This window comes from Psammomys obesus, unplaced genomic scaffold, assembly GCF_907164565.1.
Source record: "Psammomys obesus unplaced genomic scaffold, mPsaObe1.curated_primary_1811, whole genome shotgun sequence".
NCBI lineage: Eukaryota > Metazoa > Chordata > Mammalia > Rodentia > Muridae > Psammomys > Psammomys obesus.
The window spans coordinates 674,346-696,924 of record NW_026588752.1 but is presented as its reverse complement, the minus strand read 5'-3'; the positions used below and the strand labels follow the sequence as shown (position 1 = coordinate 696,924).

General features: G+C 46.1%; 1 protein-coding gene across 2 annotated transcripts; it reads left to right on the top strand.

Moving 5' to 3' along the window:
• Positions 1–3: 3 nt before the first annotated feature.
• On the top strand, positions 4–21,281 carry Pmm2 (phosphomannomutase 2). Of its 2 annotated transcripts, none has more exons than XM_055604642.1 (8): positions 4–106; positions 5,885–5,996; positions 8,028–8,104; positions 8,800–8,891; positions 11,790–11,889; positions 12,017–12,092; positions 15,033–15,148; positions 19,859–21,281. In XM_055604642.1, exons 1-8 carry the CDS (start codon positions 53–55, stop codon positions 19,958–19,960), a joined length of 729 nt encoding a protein of 242 aa, XP_055460617.1. In that variant the 5' UTR covers positions 4–52; the 3' UTR covers positions 19,961–21,281. The 2 variants fall into 2 exon arrangements, with proteins under 2 accessions (XP_055460617.1, XP_055460618.1); XM_055604643.1 differs by lacking the exon at positions 4–106 and adding an exon at positions 114–533.
• The last annotated feature ends 1,298 nt before the right edge of the window (positions 21,282–22,579 follow it).

The window sequence follows — 22,579 nt, the reverse complement described above, 5'->3', positions numbered from 1 at the left end:
CCGGAAGTTCCGGTTGGAGTTCCGGGTGCCAGCAAGTCTTCTAACTGGAGATATGGCCACGCTCTGCCTCTTCGACGTGGATGGGACCCTGACTGCCCCGCGGCAGGTAGGCAGCGCCAGGGAGGCTCGCGGTCCTGGAGCGGAGCCCGTGCTGCTCCAGGCCGCGGTAACGACCGTCCAGTAATCAGGAGACGCGGGTCCTGAGCGCAGGAAGAGGGTCCAAAACCTTCCGAGCAGGAAACGTGTTCAGAGTCTGAATGTTCGGGTCTGAATCTCTTCTTGGACCCTGGGGACTGCTGACCTGGACTACATGTAACTCCATCTTAGTCTAAACTCTGACCAGCTGTGTCACATCCCCAGCCCTGTCACATTTGGCTGTGTCTTCTAGTATATCATAGGCAGGTTCTCAGCTGTCTGACCTTGAGCAAATCTTTCTCGGAGCCCCCGAAGCCACTTTAAACGGTCATTGCCTGTTGCAAGGGGTGTTGGTGAGGATCACAGAAATTCGTGACAGTGCTGTGCCCAGATCAAAGGTGAGCTGCTTCCACCAGCCGCTGCAGTAGTGGGGTCCCAGGTGGAAATAGGCTGTTTGCAAAAGAGCATCCAGGATCCAGTGGAACTTCTTCCGCTAACAGATATTGTTATGATGAGAGATACGTTTTTGTGGGTTCATTCTGGCGATGACAGTCTCTGCCTTCTTTGCACAAATTCGTAATTGAGCAGAAGTCGTTCAAGCTTGAGACTGGGCTCAAATAGCTTGGATGTCACTACCCTTGCCCCACCCCTTTTAGGTTTCGTGGAGTGTGTTCCAGACGCCCATGTTAATTGTGCGTAATCTTAGATATATCAGTGTTGTTTTTTCCTTTTTTCTTTGACGATTACGCGTGTACGGTGTATCTCAATCGTATTCACCTCCAACTCTCCTCTGCTCCCTATGTGGAACACCACGGTACATTCCTCTTCCATTTTCATGTCTTTTGTTGTTGTTGTTGTTTGTTTGTTTGTTTTGTTTTTCATATAGCCTTGGCTGTCCTGGACTCACTTTGTAGACCAGGCTGGCCTTGAACTCACAGAGATCTGCCTGCCTCTGCCTGGAAGAGTGCTAACATAGGCATGCGCCACCACACTCAGCTTTAAAATTCTATTTTAATAACCCACTAAGTCCAGTTAATACTACACACACACATACACACACACACACACACACACACACACACACACACACACACACACGAGGAGCCTTCCACCAAATGATAGACAGCCACCATCGGTGCTGGAGTGTTCACTGACTTGATCTTGTGCAGGTAACCACAGTTGCTGAATTCATGAGGGCAACAGCCACATAATGTCCAGAAGACAGCATCTCTCATCACTCCTCCACATTCTCTGGCTCTTATATTCTTTCTGCCCCCATCCCCACTCCCGGCCTTGGCAGGGTTGATAGGGCATTTATTCTTAACACTTTGACCAGGTATGAGTCCACATAAACCACCGCTTACCACACACACACACACACACACACACACACACACACACACACACACAAATGATGAATGAATGAATAGGTGGGTTCTTGCCAAGGTTGAGAGCAGCATTAATCTATAAAACATAAATATTTAGAAGGTAGTTTGACCAGTAGGTTTTCTTATTGGGCCTATGAGTTCCTGAGCCATAGGCTTTTGACCATGCTTACTGTACCAAGCATTAATTCCTTCCTGTGGAGTAGCCCTAATATCCAATCAGAAACCCGAATAACAATCATGCCATTGTTGGACAAGTGAGCCCATACTGCTTGACAAGTCAGTGCTGTTATGCAGGATTTGTAGCTGGGAAATGCTGTTAATGGCTTTTCTCCCCCCAGTGGCTCGCATAGCACCTTTTAGCACTATGAAAACTAAACATGTCAGTTCCAGCCTGATTTCTCTATGTCTTGCAACCAAAGTGTGTTTTGTCTTTTAGATGGACTTACTAGTTAGGACATCTAGTTAGGGTAGGCAACTGGGAGCAGTGGCAATAGGGGCTCTCTAGTCAATAATATTCCCCTCCTGGCACTGAGATGGCTTGGTTTGTATTGTTTTTAATAACCCGTGTCTTTTGAGAGAGAGAAGACAGTGTATATATGCATATACCTTAAACGTAGTAGGTTTTGCCAAAGCTTTTAAATACGTCCTTAGTTTTAGTTAAACCACAACCCAAACCCTTCTCCACCATATTCTACCTTTCTGAGCCAGAGTTTGATCCATCTAGGGATGACATTAAACCACAAGTTCTCTGGAGCCCTCTCTGACTCACCTTCATTGCTCAACACAGCAGGTGGCATAGGGTTTTAATCTCTGCAGGAGGACTTGAGAGCTCAGAGCTAGCCTTGGCTATGTAGTGAGTCTGAGGTAAACCTGGGAACTTGTCTCAAAACAAAAGCCAATAATCTAGAGCTTTGAGATCAGAATTCATATTTTGTAAGGGGCCATATGTTAAGTACTTTTGTCTTTGTAGAAGATATGGCCTGTGGTAACTACTCAACTTACTGCAAAAGTAACGATAAACCATATATAAAGAATGGCCGTATTTTAATAATTACAGAGGCCACTGAGATGGCTCAGTGAGTAGTCACCCCTAAGCCTTGGGACCTGAGTTCAATTCCTGGAGTCCACATGATGGAAGGAGAGAAGCAACTCTCACAAGTTGTCTTCTGGCCTTCCCTTCTACATTGTGGCACATGAGCATGCTTATACATAATAAAAATAAAGTTATAGAAACAAACTGCTGTTCAGTTTGGCCCAGGAGCCATAGTGGTTATGTTTGGTTGGTTTTGGTTTTTCCAGACAGGGTGTGTGTGTGTGTGTGTGTGTGTGTGTGTGTGTGTGTGTGTGTACACCCTTGGTTGTCCTGGAACTTGCTGTGTGGACTAGGTTGTCCTTGAACTCATAGAGATCTACCTGCCTCTGCTTCCCAAGTGCTGGGATTAAAGGTGTGCACCCTCACTACCATTCTAACATAAGGAAACTGAAATGAAATGAGTAAAGCCCTGACTGCCTCAGCTTTTTACAGCAGCTGTAGTTCAAAATCCTGGGCCTCATGGCACTGTTAGTTGTCCTGTTTGTCATTTCCTTTCACTCTGCCAGGATGGAGGCCATTCCAGGTACTAGATGAGCTACTGGGAAAATGCTTCTGTTTACCAAGCAAATGAGGATAGATGGGTGTTACGTATAAAACAGTAAAGAAGCCAGGTGACCCAGAATGTATATCCAGAACGTATTTCAGACGCTTGTAGTGATCATAAGCAATTATAACAATAAGAGAAAACTGTAATTTAAGAGAGAATTCCCCTATATATTGGGTACTGCAGTTAAAATATTTTGGCAACAGATGTATTCATCATCAGCCTTATCTGCCTCCATCTACATGCATTCTCAAACATTGCTAATCACAGTGCAATCTGGAAGAGGAAAGAACAAGTTATCTTTTATTGCAGTTGTTGTAACAGGATGTGACCTGCCTGAGTTCAGTCTGGTTAGCATGGACTCCAGAAGTTTATACATTTCCCTGTTTGTGTAGAAGTTTGTCCTCCTGGGTACTTTCTTCTCTAAACAGTAGGACTTGAGAAAAAGCTTTAGAAAAAAAACAAAAAACGTGAACCTCTATGAATCATTTTCCAACTTTGGCATCCTGAAAAATCTCTCATATCATTGACAAAAATAGTAAGCCCATATCCCCGTTACTTAGGTTAAAATAGCTGACATAACTTTGTGTTTTCTCTTGCTGAGTAACTTTCTATCTAAACCACAGTCATCAAGCTGCTTCATCCCTTTGTATTTCAGCATCCATTAAGGTAAAGAGTGTCATCCTTCATAATCATAATGTCATAATAAGATATTTAGTATTCTATTACCATAGCCCAGAAGTTGGCATTCTTTTCTGTAAAAGGTAGTTAGTTACAAACAAACACTCAAATACTCAGTTTATTTGTTGGTTGTGGAGATAGAACCCGGCACCTTGAAACAAGCTAGGTAAGCGTTCTTCCACTGAGCTATATCCCCAGACCCAGATAGTCAATATTTTGAGGTTTGTAGGCCACATCATCTCTGTCACAGCTACTTAACTCTCTTTCTCTCTCTCTCTCTCTCTCTCTCTCTCTCTCTCTCTCTCTCTCTCTGGGACAGAGCTGCCAGAACACCTCCATGGATGAACAGTGCTCAGCTACAGTAATACGGTCATTGATGTGATGGCACACAGGCCTGGGTTTGAAGCCTCCTGGAACCCACGGCCCAATTTCCTTAACCATTGCCACCTCTCAGATGCCTTCTGTAGTTTTTTTCTTTCAGCTGGGTTTCATTCTTTCCAGTGTTACCCTGTTTTATTTTGTTGGAGAGGTGATATGACCCTCAGCACAAGGGTTATTTTGTTTCACTTTTGAATCAGCTGGGGTTATGGACATGCATATAAGGTCTACTGAGTGAGTTCCAAGACAGGGAAGGGCACAAAGAAAAACCCTGTCTCAAACACAAACAAAAGAAAAAATTTGGGAAAAGTGAGTCTGGGGCTGTATCTCAGTGGTAGGGTGCTTGCCTGGAATATACAAGGCTTGCATTTAATACCCAGCACCAATAAAAACAAAACAAACAGTATAAAAAAGTGCATTCTAAGGCTCTGGTGTTAGAGTTACTATTGATACAATGAATACCATGACCAAAAAGTAAGTAGTGGGGGAAAGGGCTTATTTTGCTCACAGTTCCGAACATATCTCTGTTCATCATCAAAAGCAGTGAGGGCAGGAACTCAAACAGGGCAGTAACCTAGAGGCAGGAACTGATACAGAAGCTCTAGCGGGGTGCTGCTTACTGGCTTGCTGTACATGGCTTGCTCAGCCTGCTTTCTTATAGAACCTAGGACCACCAGTCCAGGTGTGATGCCATCCACAATGGGCTTCCCTTCCCCCATCAATCACTAAATAAAATGCTCTACAAGCTGGCCCACAGCCCCATCTTATGGAGGCATTTTCTCAGTCTTGGTTTCTTTCTCTAAGATGACTTGACTATGGAGTGTGTCTGGTTGACATAAATCTCGTCAACACATGCTTCTGTTTGATTGATTGATTGATTGTCTGTTAAAAGACAGTCTTAGGAAATCCAACTATATAGGCAAAGCTGGCCTTGAACTCCTGATCTTCCTGTCTCCATTTCCCAAGTGCTGGATTACAAGCTTGTGACAATGTACCCACTCTGACGTAGTGAATCAAATTCATTGAATACGAAACTCCTTCTTCAAAGATCATAAGACTGGCTAAGAGCACTGGCTGCACGTCCAGAGGACCCAGCATCCACAAAGTGGCTCACAACAGATGATCTCGTGCCCGCTTCTACCCCCAAGGCACTGCATGCATGTACTACACAGATATATATATTCAAACAAAAAAAATTTTTTTTTAAGCTAGATCTACATATTGTCATTAAAAGGTCAACACAACATAGAATACAAAAGGCAAGTCATTGCTCAGGACAGAGACTAACCCCATACCCATATATATCTGCTCATGTGTGAATAGACAAATAACAGATTCACAGATAAACTGGAACAAGTGAGCTGGTGCTGGAATACTTGTAGTACCAGATCTTGTAGGCTAAGGTGGGGGCATTCTTTAGCCAGGAGTTCAAGGTTTGCCTAGGCAGTAGGCTAGACTAACTATCCAAACTCAAACAGCCAAAATAAAAGAAAGTGGGGGGAAAACCCAAAAAGGTTAATATCCCCAAATAACAAATAAATATTTAAATTTTTCTACAGGCCTAGTAATAGCACTGGGCTTGTGTAAAATAGGAGCTGGATTAGTTTGCAGTTTTTATCTGATTGTGTGACTCAAAATCATCCTATTTTCCTTCCTGACATGTAGAAAATTACAAAAGAAATGGATGACTTTTTACAAAAATTGAGGCAGAAGACCAAAATTGGAGTGGTAGGTGGCTCGGACTTTGAGAAAGTACAAGAGCAACTGGGAAATGATGGTAAGTGCTAATTATCCTCTAGCCCAAAGCTAACTAATCATGAGAATACTGATGCCTGCCCACAAGCATCCCCTCAAATCCCAAGCCACCATCACTCGTGTAGCACACTTTTTGCCTTCTCTGGGAAGGCTTTTCCTCTGCCCTTATTTGGCCTTTGCTTTAATCCTATAGAAGTAAGTTCTGTGACCTGTGACAGAACCCCTTCACTCAGGTATACAGATAGACTCACCTTAAAGGAAGTGTGTGTCTATGTCTTTGCTTGTGGAACCTCTTCTCCCTCTAGTATTTGCATGTCACTGCCCTCTCAGTTCAGCCCAGCACATTTCTTGGCTGTCCTCTCCACTCAGATATGGAGATACCTCTGATCACAGAACATTTTTTCTATTGCTTTAACCCAGTGTGTTTGATGGTTCCCTAATCATGAGAGTCACTAGGCTCCCTATAGCACCAGGGTCTTCAGCACAGGCCTGGGAAGTTAGAGAACTTTTGTGATACAGTCTCACACTGTAGCCCAGGCTGGGCTCAAAGTCATTTTCTGTCTCTTCCTCACAGTACTGGAGTAACAGGCATCAGCCACTATACCTAGCTGGAGAGTCTTCTGTTTTAAACTCATGATATGATATGACAGAAAACACAGTTGTCCCAGAGTCATGTTAGCACTAAGGACATATCGGGCGGGACAGTTTATTGTAGGATGCCTGGTACCATCTCTGGCATCTCCTCGCTAGGTGCCAGTAGAGTGCATGCACACTCAGCCACAGTTTTAACAACCCAGGCTGTCTCTAGACATTGCCAGGTATGTCCAGGGATTGTGTTGCCATGGTTGGGAGCCCACTGCGTCTTATCTGAAAGTGCAGGTCTGTGGGTCAGAACAGATCACTATGGGAGGAGTCCATATGCACCTGCAGGACAAGCTCCACTTCAGCTTTCTCGGAGGTACTCTCTAGAAACACTAACAGCAGCGTTGCGAGGCGTATTCAGTCCAGGAAATCCTGTCACGGGGGTGATTGCCATTCCTGCCTCCAGTGTTGTACTTACCAACCTCTGAGAGGTTTTGCATCACTGTGGCAAAGCTGTGTCTTTCAGTGAAGATGTAACAAGAGTCAAAACACTCACATACTAGAAGCCAGCTCAGAACACACTTTGCATTGGCATCAGCAGGTGTCGTGGACATACCTGTAATCTTAGCACTCCAAAAAACTGCTGTGAGCTTGAGATCATGCTGGACTATATAATGAGCTCAAGGCTAGCCTAGGCTTCATGAGGGCCTATTTGAAAAACAGGCAAGCATAGTAGCATGTTTAAAACAGCTTTCTAAATTTTTATTTTTATAAAGCGGTTATTTTGGGGTTGGGCAGATTGCTCAGTGGGTAAAGGCACCTGACAACCTAAGTTCAGTACTCAGAACCCGTGTAGAAGGAGAGAGTCAACCACCACAAGCTGTCTTCTGACCTACCCCATACACCATGGTGTCAACATGCCAAATGCACACATACACACAAAATAATATACTTGATTGGTTGTTTGGTTTGGGTATTTGTTTGTTTTTCAGACAGGATTTCTCTCTGTAGTCCTGGCTATCCTGAAACTAACTCTATAGACCAGACTGGCCTTGAACTCAGAAATCTGTGTGCCTCTGCCTCCTAAGTACTGGGATTAAAGGTGTATGCCACCACAGCCTAGCATGTAATGTTTTTGTTTTGTTTTAAATTTGAGCCTGGAAATTCTGAGAACAGAATGTGGCCATCTTTTCACTTGTTTCCTGGTACTGCTAGTTCATGGCAGTTGGGAGCAGAAATGGGCTGGCATCTTTACACACTGGCAGGCTGCAGGCAGGGTCTGTCTGTAGTTCATTTATCATCCCTCAGACATACAGTCAAAATTGCTGTTGTAGTCCTCACACTCTTGATGAGAAGGGCTGGCACAGCCCACTGGTGCTTAGCTGGGTCCTTGGTGGTGGATGTTGACGAAGAAAGAAAAAGGCAGGTTTCTATTCAATGCATCCTCAGTTTTATCTTGTTTTGGTTGTAGTGGTTGAGAAATACGATTATGTGTTTCCAGAGAATGGCTTGGTAGCGTACAAAGATGGGAAGCTTTTGTGTAAACAGGTAAGTTTTTAAGTATGCAGCCCGTCTGGATCACTACTAATATGTCGTGTGTAAGGCAGCACTGCTGGGACAGTCAGTCATCCTAGCTTGAACTCAACAGAGTGAGTTCAAGACCAACCTGGGCAGCCTAAGAAAAGGAGCAAGAACAACACATTTTGTGTGCTAACGATTGAGTGCCTCCGGGCACATGCTGGGAGCTCAGGGTGGGAGGAGTAAGTCTTCACAGTGTATTCCTGGTTAAGTTTAAATTTTGCTCTATACAGCTGTTGCTTGTTCCAGATAGTGACTACATTTTTATTATGGCCTATTAAAGCTGCTTGAGTCCAGTGTTTCCATTACAATAGCCAAAGCTAGAGCGGGGCACTCACCCAGGGACTGTGAAAGAAGCTGTACTTAATACTTAAGAGCATCTGCAGTAAGCTCTCTGGCCTTTCCTGGAAGTGTGTGAAAGAAAAGGATCACAAATCCCTGACTCATGAAGCAGAAGATGCTTTTGACTGAGGTGGCTGTGTTTTGCCTAATGTTTTCCACTAGCAGAAAAGAGAAAGAGGTAAAAGGGCAACAGGATGTGTCAGTGCCCCTGCCGGGTCAGCCTGTGGTTTCCAGCAGTGTTAGCAAGATATTTGGGTTTGCCCATGAAGCCATTTTGACAGTACTTTTTATTATATCAAATAACTCCTGCTTTGTTTGCCTAGAGTATTCAAGATCATCTGGGGGAGGTTGTGATCCAAGACCTGATCAACTACTGTCTGAGCTACATTGCAAAAATTAAACTCCCTAAGAAAAGGTGGGTTCACTCTTAACAAAGGATCTTGTAGAATATGGAGCAGTGGGCTCATTGGGTGGATTAGATCTCACAGCTAAAACCCAACACTTACTAGAACTACTTGGATATAGTCTATATAGCTAAACCACCATGAAGATGGTTGTAAAAAAGATGGCTGCCCATGTGATGGTGTGCTGTACAGACACCTGTGAAATAGCATGCAAAGAGCACAGAGCCTGACCTGGTGACACCTGCTAGAGAGGCTGAGGGAGGAGGATCACAAGGCCAGACAGGGCTCTCTGAGAGGGAGGAGAGAAAGAGAGAAAGAAGAGGCCAGAACTTGGAGGGCAGAGGCAGGTGGATCTCTGTGAGTTGGAAGCCAGAATAGTCTACATAGTGAGTTCCAGGTCCCAGTGAGAGCTAGAACTACACAGTGAGGCTCTGTCTTGAACAAAAAATTGGGGGAGGGGGAAATGAGTCATACCTGTCAGCCAATATGCAGGATGCCAAGGCAGGAGGAGTGCTGTGAATTTTGGGCTTCATAGTTAGTTCCTGGTCCAGCTGGGCTACAGAGTGAGGCCTTATCTCAACAAAAGAAGGATCCAGGGAATTGCTATACCCAAAATGCCTGTTGTACCAGCATGAGAGCTGATGCTCAGATTCCCCAGCACCCACATAAAAACTGAGTATGGTCATGTCATCTGGAACTAGCCATGAAGAAGTAGAGACAGTGTCCTGAGAGTCGAGTAAGGTCTGGCTTCAAGAAAAGACTGTGTCTTGGAAGGAAAAGTGGAGAGTGGTAGTGAAAATGCTAGCCATACACACATGCACACAAATATTACATACACACATAAAACGCACATGTACACTCATACATTATACACACATACATATACACATAATTTTTAAAAAGCGTCAGAAGCCCACAATCTGAAAGTCTAAGGCTAGATGTCATACAAAACCGAATGTATTTAGTGTGCAGTCATTAAAGAAAATCCACACTGTAGGGCTGCAGGGTTGGAGCAGTGAAGAAGAGCATGTGCTGTGACAGCATAAAAAGCTGAGTTCATATTCCCAGACTTCACATACGTTAGTTTTGGTCACATGTACACCTATAGTCTAAGCACTGTGGAGGACAGAGATGGGGGACCACTAGGACTTGCTGGCCTGCCACCTTTCCAGGTTCAAGGAGAGACGAGAGACGCTGTCTCAAGGAACTAAAGCAGAGAGGATATAGCAGGACACACACATATGCCTATCCTATCTGCCCCTCACAAAATAAATTTTTTAATATGTATTTTGAGTCTAAAACTACAGACATGATTTTTTTTTTTTTAAGTTTCTAGCCATTTTCCCTGGAATAGCTGAAACAGTGTTGGTGTGCTCCATTTTCTGTGATCACATCAAGCCTGAATGAGCAGTCTGCCTCTGAATAAATCAGGTTTCCTGAGTCATTAGTGAGGCTCCCTGGACCATAGTCTTAGAACTGTGTGTCCTCCCTTAATGACATCAGTCTGTTCAAGAGCTCAGTAGCACAATAGTTGCCCCGGAAACAGATAAGAGACTCCTGAGGGAGCAAGTGCCCTTGTACTGGGATCCCTTTTCAGCCCTTTATTACTGTGAGCTGCTCCTAAAGCAGTTCAGCAGAAATAGTGAACCAAGGGATGATGTTTTGGTAACACACCCTGTTTTCCCCACTACTCCAAAACATCATTTTAGCAAGTAGTCAGTGTAAAATATTATGACTAATGAGACATGGTACCTCAAGCCTATAACCCCAGCACTTGGGAGGTAGAGACAGGAGGAGCAGGAGTTCCTGGTCATCCATCATTAGCTGCATGGCGAGTTCAAGGACAGCCTGAGTTACAAAGACCCTATCTCAAAAAAATGGGGTGTGGGATATTCCTCCTTGTGGTCCTTCTCACTCTTGGAAGTTCATTTCTTTATTACATCTCTGTTCACTTAACTCAAAAAAGAAATAGGGCTGGTTTGAATTTCTAATGTTGTGAAGAGACACCATGACCATGGCAACTCTTATAAAGGAAAACATTTAATTGGTTCAGATGTTTAGTCCATTATTATCTTGGTGCTGGAGAAATGGCTGAGAGTTCTACGTCTGGATCTGAAGGCAACAGGGAGAGAGAGAGACACTGGCTGTGGCTTGAGCTGAAACCTTAAAGCCCACCTCCTAGTGATACACAAGCCACACCTTAAATAATGCCACTCCCTGGTGACTAAGTATTCAAACACATGAGTCTTGTGGGGCCATTCCTATTCCACACAGCTGGGGAGATAGTTCAGTCAGCAAAATGCTTTCTTAGCAAGACTGAGGACCTAGCACCCTCAAAAAGGCTGCGTCTGTAGTGCATGCTTATAGTCCCCATGCTGAGGAGGCAGAAAATGGGTGCATCTCCCCCATTTGCTGATCAAGTGCTGTAGCTGAATTTGTTAGCTCCATATTCCGTGAAAGACCCCGTCTCAAACAACAAGGTGGAAAGCCATCCAGGAAGACGCCCACTGTGGACCTCTGGCTTCTCCATGTACATTCACACAGGTTTACATGCGTATAGACATATACACACAAAAAATCTGAATGAGCTCTCGGCGCTCCCCGCTTAGGCTGTGGGGGGTGTGAACCCAAGCTGCAGCTGGTAATGATTTATAATAAAAAGAACCTCATGTAAAAAAAAAAAAAAAATCTGAATGATTACTCTGTTCCTTTTCCATGCTAAGAATCTATCCAGCTCAATCTGGATTAGCCACATTTCAAGTCTATAGTACTATGTGGCTCAAAGCTTCTATGGTACACAGCCTACAAGAAACCTGGTCACATACACCTGCTGTCTAGAATGTAATGTTGCCCAAGGAAATGAGGTATTTTATATTTTGAGGCACCCTTGTCCTCTTTCTCCTCCCCAGGGGAACTTTTATCGAATTCCGAAATGGCATGTTGAACGTGTCCCCTATTGGAAGGAGCTGCAGCCAAGAAGAACGAATTGAGTTCTACGAACTCGATAAAGTAAGTTCTTAGATGTATGTAGGGACATGGCCAGTGTGAGAAAAGCAGCCAAAATGTATAGGCCAGTATTTTAAGTGCTTCTATACTGCAATACAATGGACAACTGGTATATTTTTGTTTCTCTCAGAAAGAACATATACGACAAAAATTTGTAGCAGACCTGAGGAAGGAATTTGCAGGAAAAGGCCTCACATTCTCCATAGGTATGGTGCATGCCTAGGCTTTGATCCCTATACTCCTGGAGCATGTGGTGGGCTGCTGAGATGCTTAGGGCTATGGTGGGCAGGGTGGGTTGTAACTGAGGTTACCTTACGGGGTTCTTTGTCTCACTAATAAAAACTTGGAAACAGACTCAGAAGAAGTCATGAGGACAATTTTTAGTTTAAGAGAAAAACAGTACAGGTTAGGTGAAAATCTCAGAGGCTACCAGGAGGAGAGATGGGGAAAATCGTGCTTTCAGAGTTAGATGTGGAGTAGAAATAGACATGTTACTAAGAAAGGGAAAAGCACCCCCAAGGATGGAAGTGGCTGGTGAGCTGAGGAGTCCCCAGAGCATCCAGCCAGGCGGTGTGTGGTCCTGTATAGTCCCTCCCTCTTTGTGTTGTGGGTGGTCTTTGTTTTGATTGTTCTTTGTTCGCATGGTGATGCCAGGTTAAGGAAGAGCGATTCGTCTTCCTCTGCAAACTGGCTTCTTTCACTTGATAATCTCTCTTTAAAGACTTCGTTTATTTTATATATATGAGTGTTTTGCCTGAATGGATGTGTGAGCACCATGTGTATGCCCAGTGTCCAAGGAGGTCAGAAGAGGATGTGGGATGCCCTAGAACTGGAGCTACAGACCTGAACCTTGTCTTCTGCAAGTGCTTTTAATCCCTGAGCCATCTCTCTAGCCCCAGTTTATTAATCTTGATGTAGATTTTTTTTTTTTTTTTACTTTCTACTCTTGTACCACAGTTACGCAAGCAGCTACAGCAGGACACCCCCCCTACCAGGAAGTGGTTTCCATGCTTTAGGGTCTGGTTCTGCATCTGTATCCTGCAGGACTTTCCCTGCTTGCTCTTTTTTCTTGCACAGAAGAGCTGTGTCTTGGCATGTGAACAGTAAAAGCTTCAGACCTTTAGGTGGACGTTCTAAAGCCTTGCTGAACTGCAGAGGAGAGGTAGACTGAGCCTCTCAGATAAAGGAGACTAAGATGTCTTGACATCCTGAAGTGTGCCGTGATCAAGAAACCACAGAAGTTAGTGGATGGCTTTGACAGAGCAAGAATCAGGCTCAGAAAGGAACACACAGTTGTCCAGGCTCATAGAGCCTGTGTTGACTGCCATTGGGCCACTGCTGTCTCTGGTGCAGAGTTCTGCCTGAAGCCTGGCCCCTGCCTCATCACTCGGTAGCATAGGCCTATTAAATTTTATTACTATATTTTTTTTTTGTTGGGGGCGGGGTGGGCCGGGATAGAGAAGCAAGCCACACATGTGTGGAGGTCAGAGGACAGCTTGGAGGAGTCAGTTTTCTCCTTCCATCACATGGGTCCCAGGGGATTGAGTTCAGGTTGTCAATCTTGGCAGCAGTCACCTTTACCCACTGAGCCATCTGGTACATCCTTAACCGTTAAATGCTTCAAACATGTTCATTTCTGCTGGCAACTCTATCAGTCTTGCCTGAAAACCCTTTGGCTTTGCTAGCTTTAACATGTGTGTAGGTTGTAGGAAAACTGGCCTTGCAAAGGAACCATGTGTCACACACAACCAGGGGGATTTTCAACTATTCCTGAACTGTGAGCAAATGCTTTTCTGATAGCTTTGAAAATGTTTTTTTGAGCCCAGCACTCAGGGACACAGAGGCAAACAGATCTCTGTGAGTTCAAGGCCAGCCTGGTCTACAATGCAAGTCCAGGACAGCCAAGGCTACACAGAGAAATCCTGTCTCGAAAAAAAAAAAAAAAAAAAACAGAGAGAGAAAGGAAAAGGAAGGAAGGAGAAGAAACAAGAGAAAAGACAAGAAAGAAAATGTTTAGGGGGTTTTGTTTGTTTGATTGTTTTGTTTTGTTTTTTTTTTTTCCTGCTTTAAAAAGTTCATGCATATCAGCTAAAATGCTTGCTCAGCAGTTACAAGTACTGGCTACTCATTCAGAGGACCTGTGTTCGATTCCCAGCATCAATATGACAGCTCACAGTCATCTATAGCCGTAGCACCCAGGGTTTCCAATGAAGCTTCCTCAGGCACCGGGCATTCATGTGATACACAGATATAGCATGCAGACAAAATAATCATACACACGAGTAAGGAAGGAAAGAAGAAAGGAGGGTGGGAGGGAGGGAGGGAAAGGAAAGGATAGAAAGAAGGAAAATTTTAGGGGACACCCTTCCTATAAAATGTCTTCCATGTGACAGACCTATTGCCTATAGGAAGGGCCCAGACATTTTGTTTTTGGCTTTTCCACTGATGGTGGTTTGGTTTAGCTAGGTTTTTGGTTGTTATGTTTTTCAAGACAGGGTTTCTCTGTGTAGCCTTGACTGTTCTGGACTTGGCTTTGTAGATTAGGCTAGCCTTGATCTCACAAAAATCCTCCTGCCTCTGCCTCCCTGAGTGCTGGAATTAACAGGCATGCACCACCAAGCCCAGCTAGGTTCTGTTGTTGTTTTTTTTTTTTTTAAGGTTTTCACGCTGTAGTCCAGGTTTGCCTGGAATTCACATGAACTTCAGGCTGACCTTAAACTCATCATAGTCCCCTTTCTCAGCTTCGTCAATGCTGTGATGACAGGTATGAACTGACCCAGAATTTGTTAAAGTGCCAGACAGGCTCAGGGAAGCCTTGACTAGGTTTTTACATAAGCCTGCTTCACTTAAACTTGTAAGCCTCTTTTTTGAAAAGCATTAAGAGAGGTGGTTGCTTTTAGGCCCAGATGATAATACGAGGAAAACCAGCAAAGAACCTGTCCACAAAGGAGCATTAAGTGGTGAACAAGGATATTAAAAAAAATTTTTTTTTAAATAAGTGCATTATTTTCCAAAAGATGTTAGCTCCCTCCTCACCTGGGACTGTCCTGGGGTGATACACAAGAGCCCCAGGCATGCTAGGCAAGCCCTCTCCCACTGAGCCACATCCCAGCCTTCCTTAGCTGTGTTCCCTTTCCATCCTGCAGGTGGCCAGATCAGCTTTGATGTCTTTCCTGATGGATGGGACAAGAGGTATTGCCTGAGGCACTTAGAACATGATGGTTACAGGACCATTCATTTCTTTGGAGACAAGACTATGCCAGTAAGTCGGAAAGTCTCCTGTGCAATTTGTACAGTTTGGACTTGGAGGGGGAAGTTTATTTACAGTGGGCTGTTTTGCCATCTTACATCTTAGCTGATGGCCCTTTTGGCCTCCCTCTCCTCAGAGCTTTAAGACCCTGCCCAATGGAAGCAAGGACTATAGATCATTTTCAGTGTGCCTTTTGAATTAACTACCTTCACCACTATTGCTTTATTATCCTGCTCTACTATGTTCATTGTAAATTACACACTAGGGTCACAAACAAGAGACGATGGGGGATTTCCTGAGTCTGATACTCAAAGCTGCTCAGGCATAATTGGTGTGGGGATCTGCCCCAGGTGTCAGGCAGGGAGTACTGTGGGCTGTCAGTGAGAGCCCTGCAGAAAGCCCAGGTTCAGTGGAGATGGCATCAGAGCTGGAGCCTGAGAGAGTTCTGAAAAGGCAAAATGTACAGCAGTCACTGGTAGAGGGAGAAGAGGGGAACAGGGGACTGCCTCCAAGATGGGATTCTTTTAAAAAGTTTTCTCCAGGTCACCCAGATCACAGTCCTATGCCTCCAGAGACCCCTCCAGCCATTTGTACACCTTTGAACTGCTTCCATAATAGTCTGTTGATAACTAAATGTTAAATATTCAGTGGAGAAAACAGAAGGATCTGGTTTTCAAGTGCCTGATGGATCCAGCCCCTAAACTGGATGCTCAGTGGACTTGCTCTCTGTAGCTTAACCCCCCACACCTATCCTCCTTCATGTAGCCTGCAAAGGCCCCTGCCATTCAGTGGTGCAGCATTCATCCTCCTGAATTCTGAGGACCATTTACCTTGAAAATCAGCTCAGGTGGTCAAGGGGTGGTGAACATAAACCACCCAGACTAGAATGGCCCCATCACTTGCCACAGCAGCGAGACACAAAAGCTTGTCTCTGAGAACCCCAACTAGGGATGCAGCAAGGCCCTGGGAGATCTCAGCCTGGCTACTGGGGGATTCAGGGATTACTTTTGGTTTGTTGTTGCTTTTTGTTTTTTCCTTTTATGTGTATGAGTGTTTTGCCTCATGTTGAATCTGCGCACAAGTAGCCTGTCTGTTGCCTGTGGAGGTCCTAAAAGGGTGTCAGATCCCCTGAATGTGGGGTCACAGGTAGGGCACCACCCCCATGAGCCACCATGTGGATGCTGGGAGTCAAGCCTGAGTCCCTGAGAAGAGGGAGTGATCTTAACTGCTAAGCCACCTCCAGCCCCAAGGAGTGCATGTTTTCTGTATAGCCTGCCCACAGCCAGCTCAGCTTCTAGCTTTGTAAGCACATCCCTGAAAGGTTCAGCCGGTACTGAGACTGGAGGTCAGGGACCTGCTAGAAAACTCTAGAGAGCAGTTACCTAGCTACTGGCACCTTCCTAACACTGAAATCCCATCCTACTGTCCTCAGCCTAGCTGTGAGAGTTTGCCTTTGCCATTCTGCACTAAGTCATGCTCTCGGGGCCAATGATAGCATATGACGTGTTCTCCCCACCCAGTTCTCGCGATAAGAGCACGCTCTCCATAGTCTGCTTCCTGAACTAACAGGATGGTGAACCAGATTAGACATCCTCAGACTAGCCTCTGATGTTCTTTGGGTCCCTGCCTGCCTGCCTGCCTTCTGAACACCAGAGTGCATGGTCTACTGCTCCTGAGACTGGTTCTTGGAGCATGGACGTCCCATACCACTGTCTGTCCCTCAGTTCTGTGTCAGAAGGCACGGGCTTTGCCCTCGGCTATGCGGCCGACTTCCTGGGGCCACAGAATGTGTCTTCTCCACAGGCTAGAGAAGTAGAACGGTTGTCCAGCTTCAGGCTGTGCACAGATCTGCTCTTCACTCCAGGGCCTGCAGCCCAGCCAGTGTTATACACTACACACTTGTTCTAGATTGGGAGGACTGGGATAGCTCGCCTTCTACATTCAAAACCTCAGGACCCCAGGCCTGGCCCTTGCCTGCAGCAGGAGGTTTTTGTTTGTTTTGATATTTCTTTGTGGGGGCTTTCTCTGTGTGGCCCTGGCTGCCCTGGAACTCGATCTGTAGACCAGATTGACCTCGAACTCGGAGATCTGCCTGCTTCTGCCTCTTGAGTGCTGGGACTAAAGGCATGTACCCCACCACCACACCACCCAGTGGGCTGGTGTTTCCTTGTTGTTGTTGTTGTTGAATTGTCAGCTCCCCTGACCTCCAGGAAGTGCTTCCCCATTGGAGAGCAGCCCCTCTCACCTCTACCTGCCTCTCTGAAAAGCAGGGTAGTAAGATTTATTACAGTCAATGCACTGAGAGTGTCGGCTAACAAACGTATACAGAGAGTCACTCTGTGCTGCGGGTGGCTGTCCTACAGGTACACACTGGGCTGTGGACAGTACTGGCACTGTACCCACCTTGTTCCTACAAGGCAGAGTAACCAGTGCTCATCAGTCCCAGCCTCCGTTTCCAGCCTCAGACATCGGGCCTTTTCAGGATTTAAATATTAATAGGCTAACTTCCAGAAGCCTTGAGAGAATAGGATGGCCCATTTCCAGGCACAGCCTTCCCTCTCTTCTCTGGGAATAGTTTTTGTTCTGTAAGCTTGGGATAGCTGAGCTTTTCCTAGCAGATCAAGAACATATGCATGTCTAGCCTGTGAACTCTCCAGTTCCCAGAGTGAGTAGCCTCTGCCACTACCTCAGGTCTGGTTTTGCTTCTGATGACCTCTGACCCACTGTTCCATGGCTCTGGACAGCCTGGGTATTGGTTTTGAGAACACCAGGCTGGCCTCAAGTTCATGAAGGTCTACCTGCCTCTGCCTCCCAAGTGCTGGGATTAAAGGCAGCCCGATTTTGATTTTCCGCACCTAGCATTCTGAAGTGTCGAGTTCCTCAAACAAACCTCACCTCCATAGTGCACAGGTGCCACTCCCTGACGCAAAGGACGACCATGGAGACTGCTGTGTGGACAGTGGCAGATACAGGAGCTGGCGTAGGACCAGTATAAAGCTCTTGCTTCTGGAATTTCTCTTCTAAGGTAGTGGCTTCTGTCAGGACCCTCTTAATTGTTTTCTCTGCCCCTGCCCCACCCCTATCTATTTGTACCAGTGTTCTATTTGTACCAGTGTTCTGGCAAAAGGCCAGGCTCTGTGACCACAGGTCCACCTCTAGGGAACTGAGAGGAGCGTAAAAGACGGATGGAGGAGAGGATGAGGTCTGCAGATGGAAGGAAGGTGTGATCCAGCCTCTGTTCGAAGTCTGCAAGATAGGACAAACTGGTTCTCAGGAAAGGAGTTCCAGGCACATCCTCACACCATGGAAATCACCCTACTCTGGGGTGGTTCACCAGAATATTTGCTGTTCTGGGAATCCAAGGTGCCTGCAAGTTTAGGGCAGTGGCTCTTACTTGATGGCTCCAGTTTTGAAAGGGGTGAGATGGATTTGGTGATTGACATTCACTTACAGTTAGGGCTGAGGCAGGATATGAAGGCTTCATCCTGCTTTCAGTCCCCATGTGGTTTGAAGTAGATGCTTTATAGCGAAAGCTGCTTCCAAGTGCCTGTGGTGCATTCTGTGTGGAGCTCCTGCCCTTAGATGAGTTCCAACATATTTGTGATATCCTCTGAAATCCCATGCTGACACAACCTGCTGCTGGGATCACTGACTGCTGTTTACTGTGGTCCCACCCTGTCTTCTTTCTTCCCATCTGCTCTGATAACAGCCAGCTCTGGGGCCATTTAAATTCATTATAATTCTAGCAATGGAGAGGCAGAGACAAGTTGTAGAAAGAATCTCTTGTGTACAGTATGGGAGCATCACCTGTCAATAAAAAGCTGATGGCAGGAAATAAAAGGTGGGAATTCTGGTGCAGAGATGAACTGTGGGATAGATAGAGGTGGGAGATTTGCCGTGACTCTGAGGAAAATAGATACGTGAAACTGAGGAGAGGTAACCAGCCATATGACATGCATAGAATAGAACAAACAAGTGAAATAAGTTACTAGCTAGTTGGAAAATGAGCCTAAGCTTGTGGCCTAGGCATTTATTCCTAAATAGTAAAGTCTCAAAGTTGTTATTTTGGCAACTGGGGCGTGGATGGAAAACCCAGTTACAACAAGTAGATCTTGGGACTCCCTGGCCAGTTCCTCTGGCTGAATCAGGTTCAGTGAAAGACCCTGTCTTGATAAATAAGATGGAAACCAACTGAGAAAGACACCCAGTCAGCCCTATACATGCATGCATGCACATAGGAACATATACACATACATACAGCACACAATCGAGTAAACTCAATTCCATTCTCCTTCTCTTACTGGCCACACTTCAAGTGCCCAGTTACCCTGTGTGACCAGCAGCTGTGCACAGACTGACCAGCCATGTTCATTGTCTACTCAAGGCTGCCTGCTCCACCAACTTGTGACATGCAGGAGATATTTGGGCACAAAAGACAGATTGATAGCTGTGAGATTGACTGTGCTTTTTCATTAGGAAAATAAGCCTTAGGAAAATCTTCACAAAGGCTTCCTGATGACTTTCATGGGCTTAATTACCTTTTCTTAGCTCGATAGAGGTTCACAGAAAGGTTAAACTTGCTCAGTGACTAAAATACCATTCCTTTCAGAAACTCGGGAAAAATTAGCTTAAGAAAGCTCCCTAAGCTAGGAACATCAGGGTTGCAGCAGCCATGGACCAAGACAAAGTGTAGCCTACTGCTTCTGTTTTGTTTCTTTGCAGGGTGGCAATGACCATGAGATCTTCACAGACCCCAGAACTGTGGGCTACACAGTGACAGCACCTGAGGACACACGCAGGATCTGTGAGAAGCTCTTCCCTTAACACCAAAGAAATGTGATCCTGGCCAACAAGACTGAAAGGTCACTCAGGGCCAGGGGTCACTTAGGGCCAGAGCTGGAGTCCCTCCTCACATGCACATGGGCCTCAGCCCCAGCCTCCAACCTGCAGCCAGGCTGTTCTCATGGGTCCAATGACACAGGGGCTAGAGGTTAGCTCATTGGGCATTTCAATAGGCCACACCTCTTACCTCCATCTAGTACCAGCAGCCCCAAGGGAAAGAACTTAAAAAATGGCTATGGTTGGGTGTGGTGGCTCATGCCTGTAATCTGTGTTTAGGAAGCTCGGGCAGGAGCATTGCCATAAGCTGGAAGCCAGCCTGAGGTACAAAATGAGACCCTGTCTCAAACAAACAAACAAGACTGTTGGCTCTGGGTTTGGGGGGAATAGCCCATAGAACACATGGATGAAGCCCTGGCATGGAGCCCAGCCTACGATTTAGGTCTTATAGCCCCTTCTCCCAGCCTATGGTCTAGGAGCTGGCTGACAGGATACATGGCTGGTCTCTGAAATTTCCCCATCATACGATGATACAGGAAAAAAACAAAGACCGTATCTGGGACCCTTATCCTTTGTGAAGCTGTGGGTTTGGGGTATTCTGGTGGTGGTGGTGGTGGTGGTGGTAGTGGTTTTGGGAAGGTTCTGTTTTGAAATATGGTCTCAGTATGTAGCCCTGGCCACCCCAGAAACTGCTATGTAGACCGGGGGACCTTAAGCCTGGGGTCTTCCTGCTTCTGCTTTTCGAATACAGTTCCATGTACCAGCACACTGTCTGAGGTTTTATGAAAACCTGCAGCTGTCAGTGTGTAGGTCTATACTTTACCACCAAACAGGGATCTGAGGACGAAGACTGTCACCAGTAGGAAGGAAGGAGAGGGGACCCAGCAAAGCAAAGCCTTGTCTGTAGTCCTCCATAACCCCACACTGGCCAATCCAGGTAACAGACCCAGTTCCTGAGACATCAGTGACAGCCTCATGGCCACAGCAACAGCTCTCTCTCCTTGGCAAGTGCACAGACCTCCAGAACCTCAAGGAGAGCCTTCCAAGAACTTTTTCCAGGCAGCTTCCTGTGCCTAGTAAACAACGGTTCTGCAGCCCAGCTCCTGTCGGGAGCCCCTTCTACCCTTCCCTGCCTCCAGCCACCATGTGTTCCCACTACCCTGCTCTTGGCTGCCTACACTGACACCTGCCACTGACCCCTTCACCTCTGTCCACCCCCAAAGAGAATGTCACGACCTCTACTCTGTGGCTTCCTTGGATTTTATGGCAGTGCTATGAAACATTAAAGGGACTGCATCCTTGCTCATGTCTTCGTTCTGATCACTTTAACTGTCAACGTCAAATGGGTGTCTACTCTGGTTCTACAGAACCCCACCTTGGGTTCTGAGAGCCTCTTCCTCCTCTGCTCTAGTGATGCTGGAGCCCCTCACTGTCCTGGCTGCAGTAGTTCCCAGCCACCCAGAGGCTGTGCTGCCCTCAGGTGGACTCCAGGCTTGCCAGCTCCTACAGTGGCTGTCACAAACCCCACCTCTGTCCCCACCCTCTTCATTCAACTCTCACCTAACAAAGGGCCTCTGCCCTCCAGGTAGTGCATGATAGTTCAGTGACACTAGCTAAGTCACACTGCTGATGGGGCAGGGCCTGCAGTGTGATGAGTGGCCCAGGTCCAAGGACTAGTTCTGGTAGACAGATGTGGCTCCAGGCAAGCTCTGGCCTATCAAGTAAAGATTGCAAAGGACTTTCGGAAAGCAGAAAGTTGGATAAAGACCGAACCACAAGAGGCTGCACCCAAGCATCCTAGGGCTGCTCAGAAAGTGTCACTCCTGCACTAGCTGCCAGTTCAGAATTTTAAGGTCACCAACTTTTAGGGAGCCCCGAGAAAGCCTAAGCTAACCAGAAGTCTAATGAAATGCTTGGTTCCCATGTAAAGGCTCTGGGTGACTCTAGGTGTCCCCAACCATGTCTGGGTAAGATGACAGAGGTACTGAGGAGCAAATTCAAATGTGTTTGTTTTTAGGCACAGTCTAGGCATGTGTAGCACTGAATCACTTCCTCTTCCTCACCCCAGGCTGGGCACACCTACCACCTCCACAGCACACCACTCAACTTGGAGAAACCCAGGGCTGGTTTACTGTAGTCATCTCATCTTGTGTGGCCTCTCCTTGAACAGGCCTGGTGAGCTGGTTATTTCTGCATCCACTGGGAGAATCACTGATTCATCAATATTCCCCTCTTTGCTCCACTGTCAGTTCCCATATCTTGGTAAAACCACCTCACCCTGGGCTGTCATTACCCTATCAGCAACCTTCTACTACTCCCCTCTAAGGCAGCTGGCCTCACTGTTGCCCTCCTGAGTCACTGAGCCTATATCTAGAGCAGCTCATCTCCAACATGGTTCCTGGGAAGCCTTAAGGCCCTCTTCTCTCACATTTACACAACATCCCAAAGGCCACCACAGTGCGTTTATCTACAACCCCCCACATTAACACGCCCCATTCCAGAGAGCTCAGCTTTCTTTTGTTGGATAGAGGAACTTCCTCATCAGTCAGAACTGCTCTGCAAGAATGTCTGCCATGTGCTTGGGAGGCACCCTGACCTCCCGGA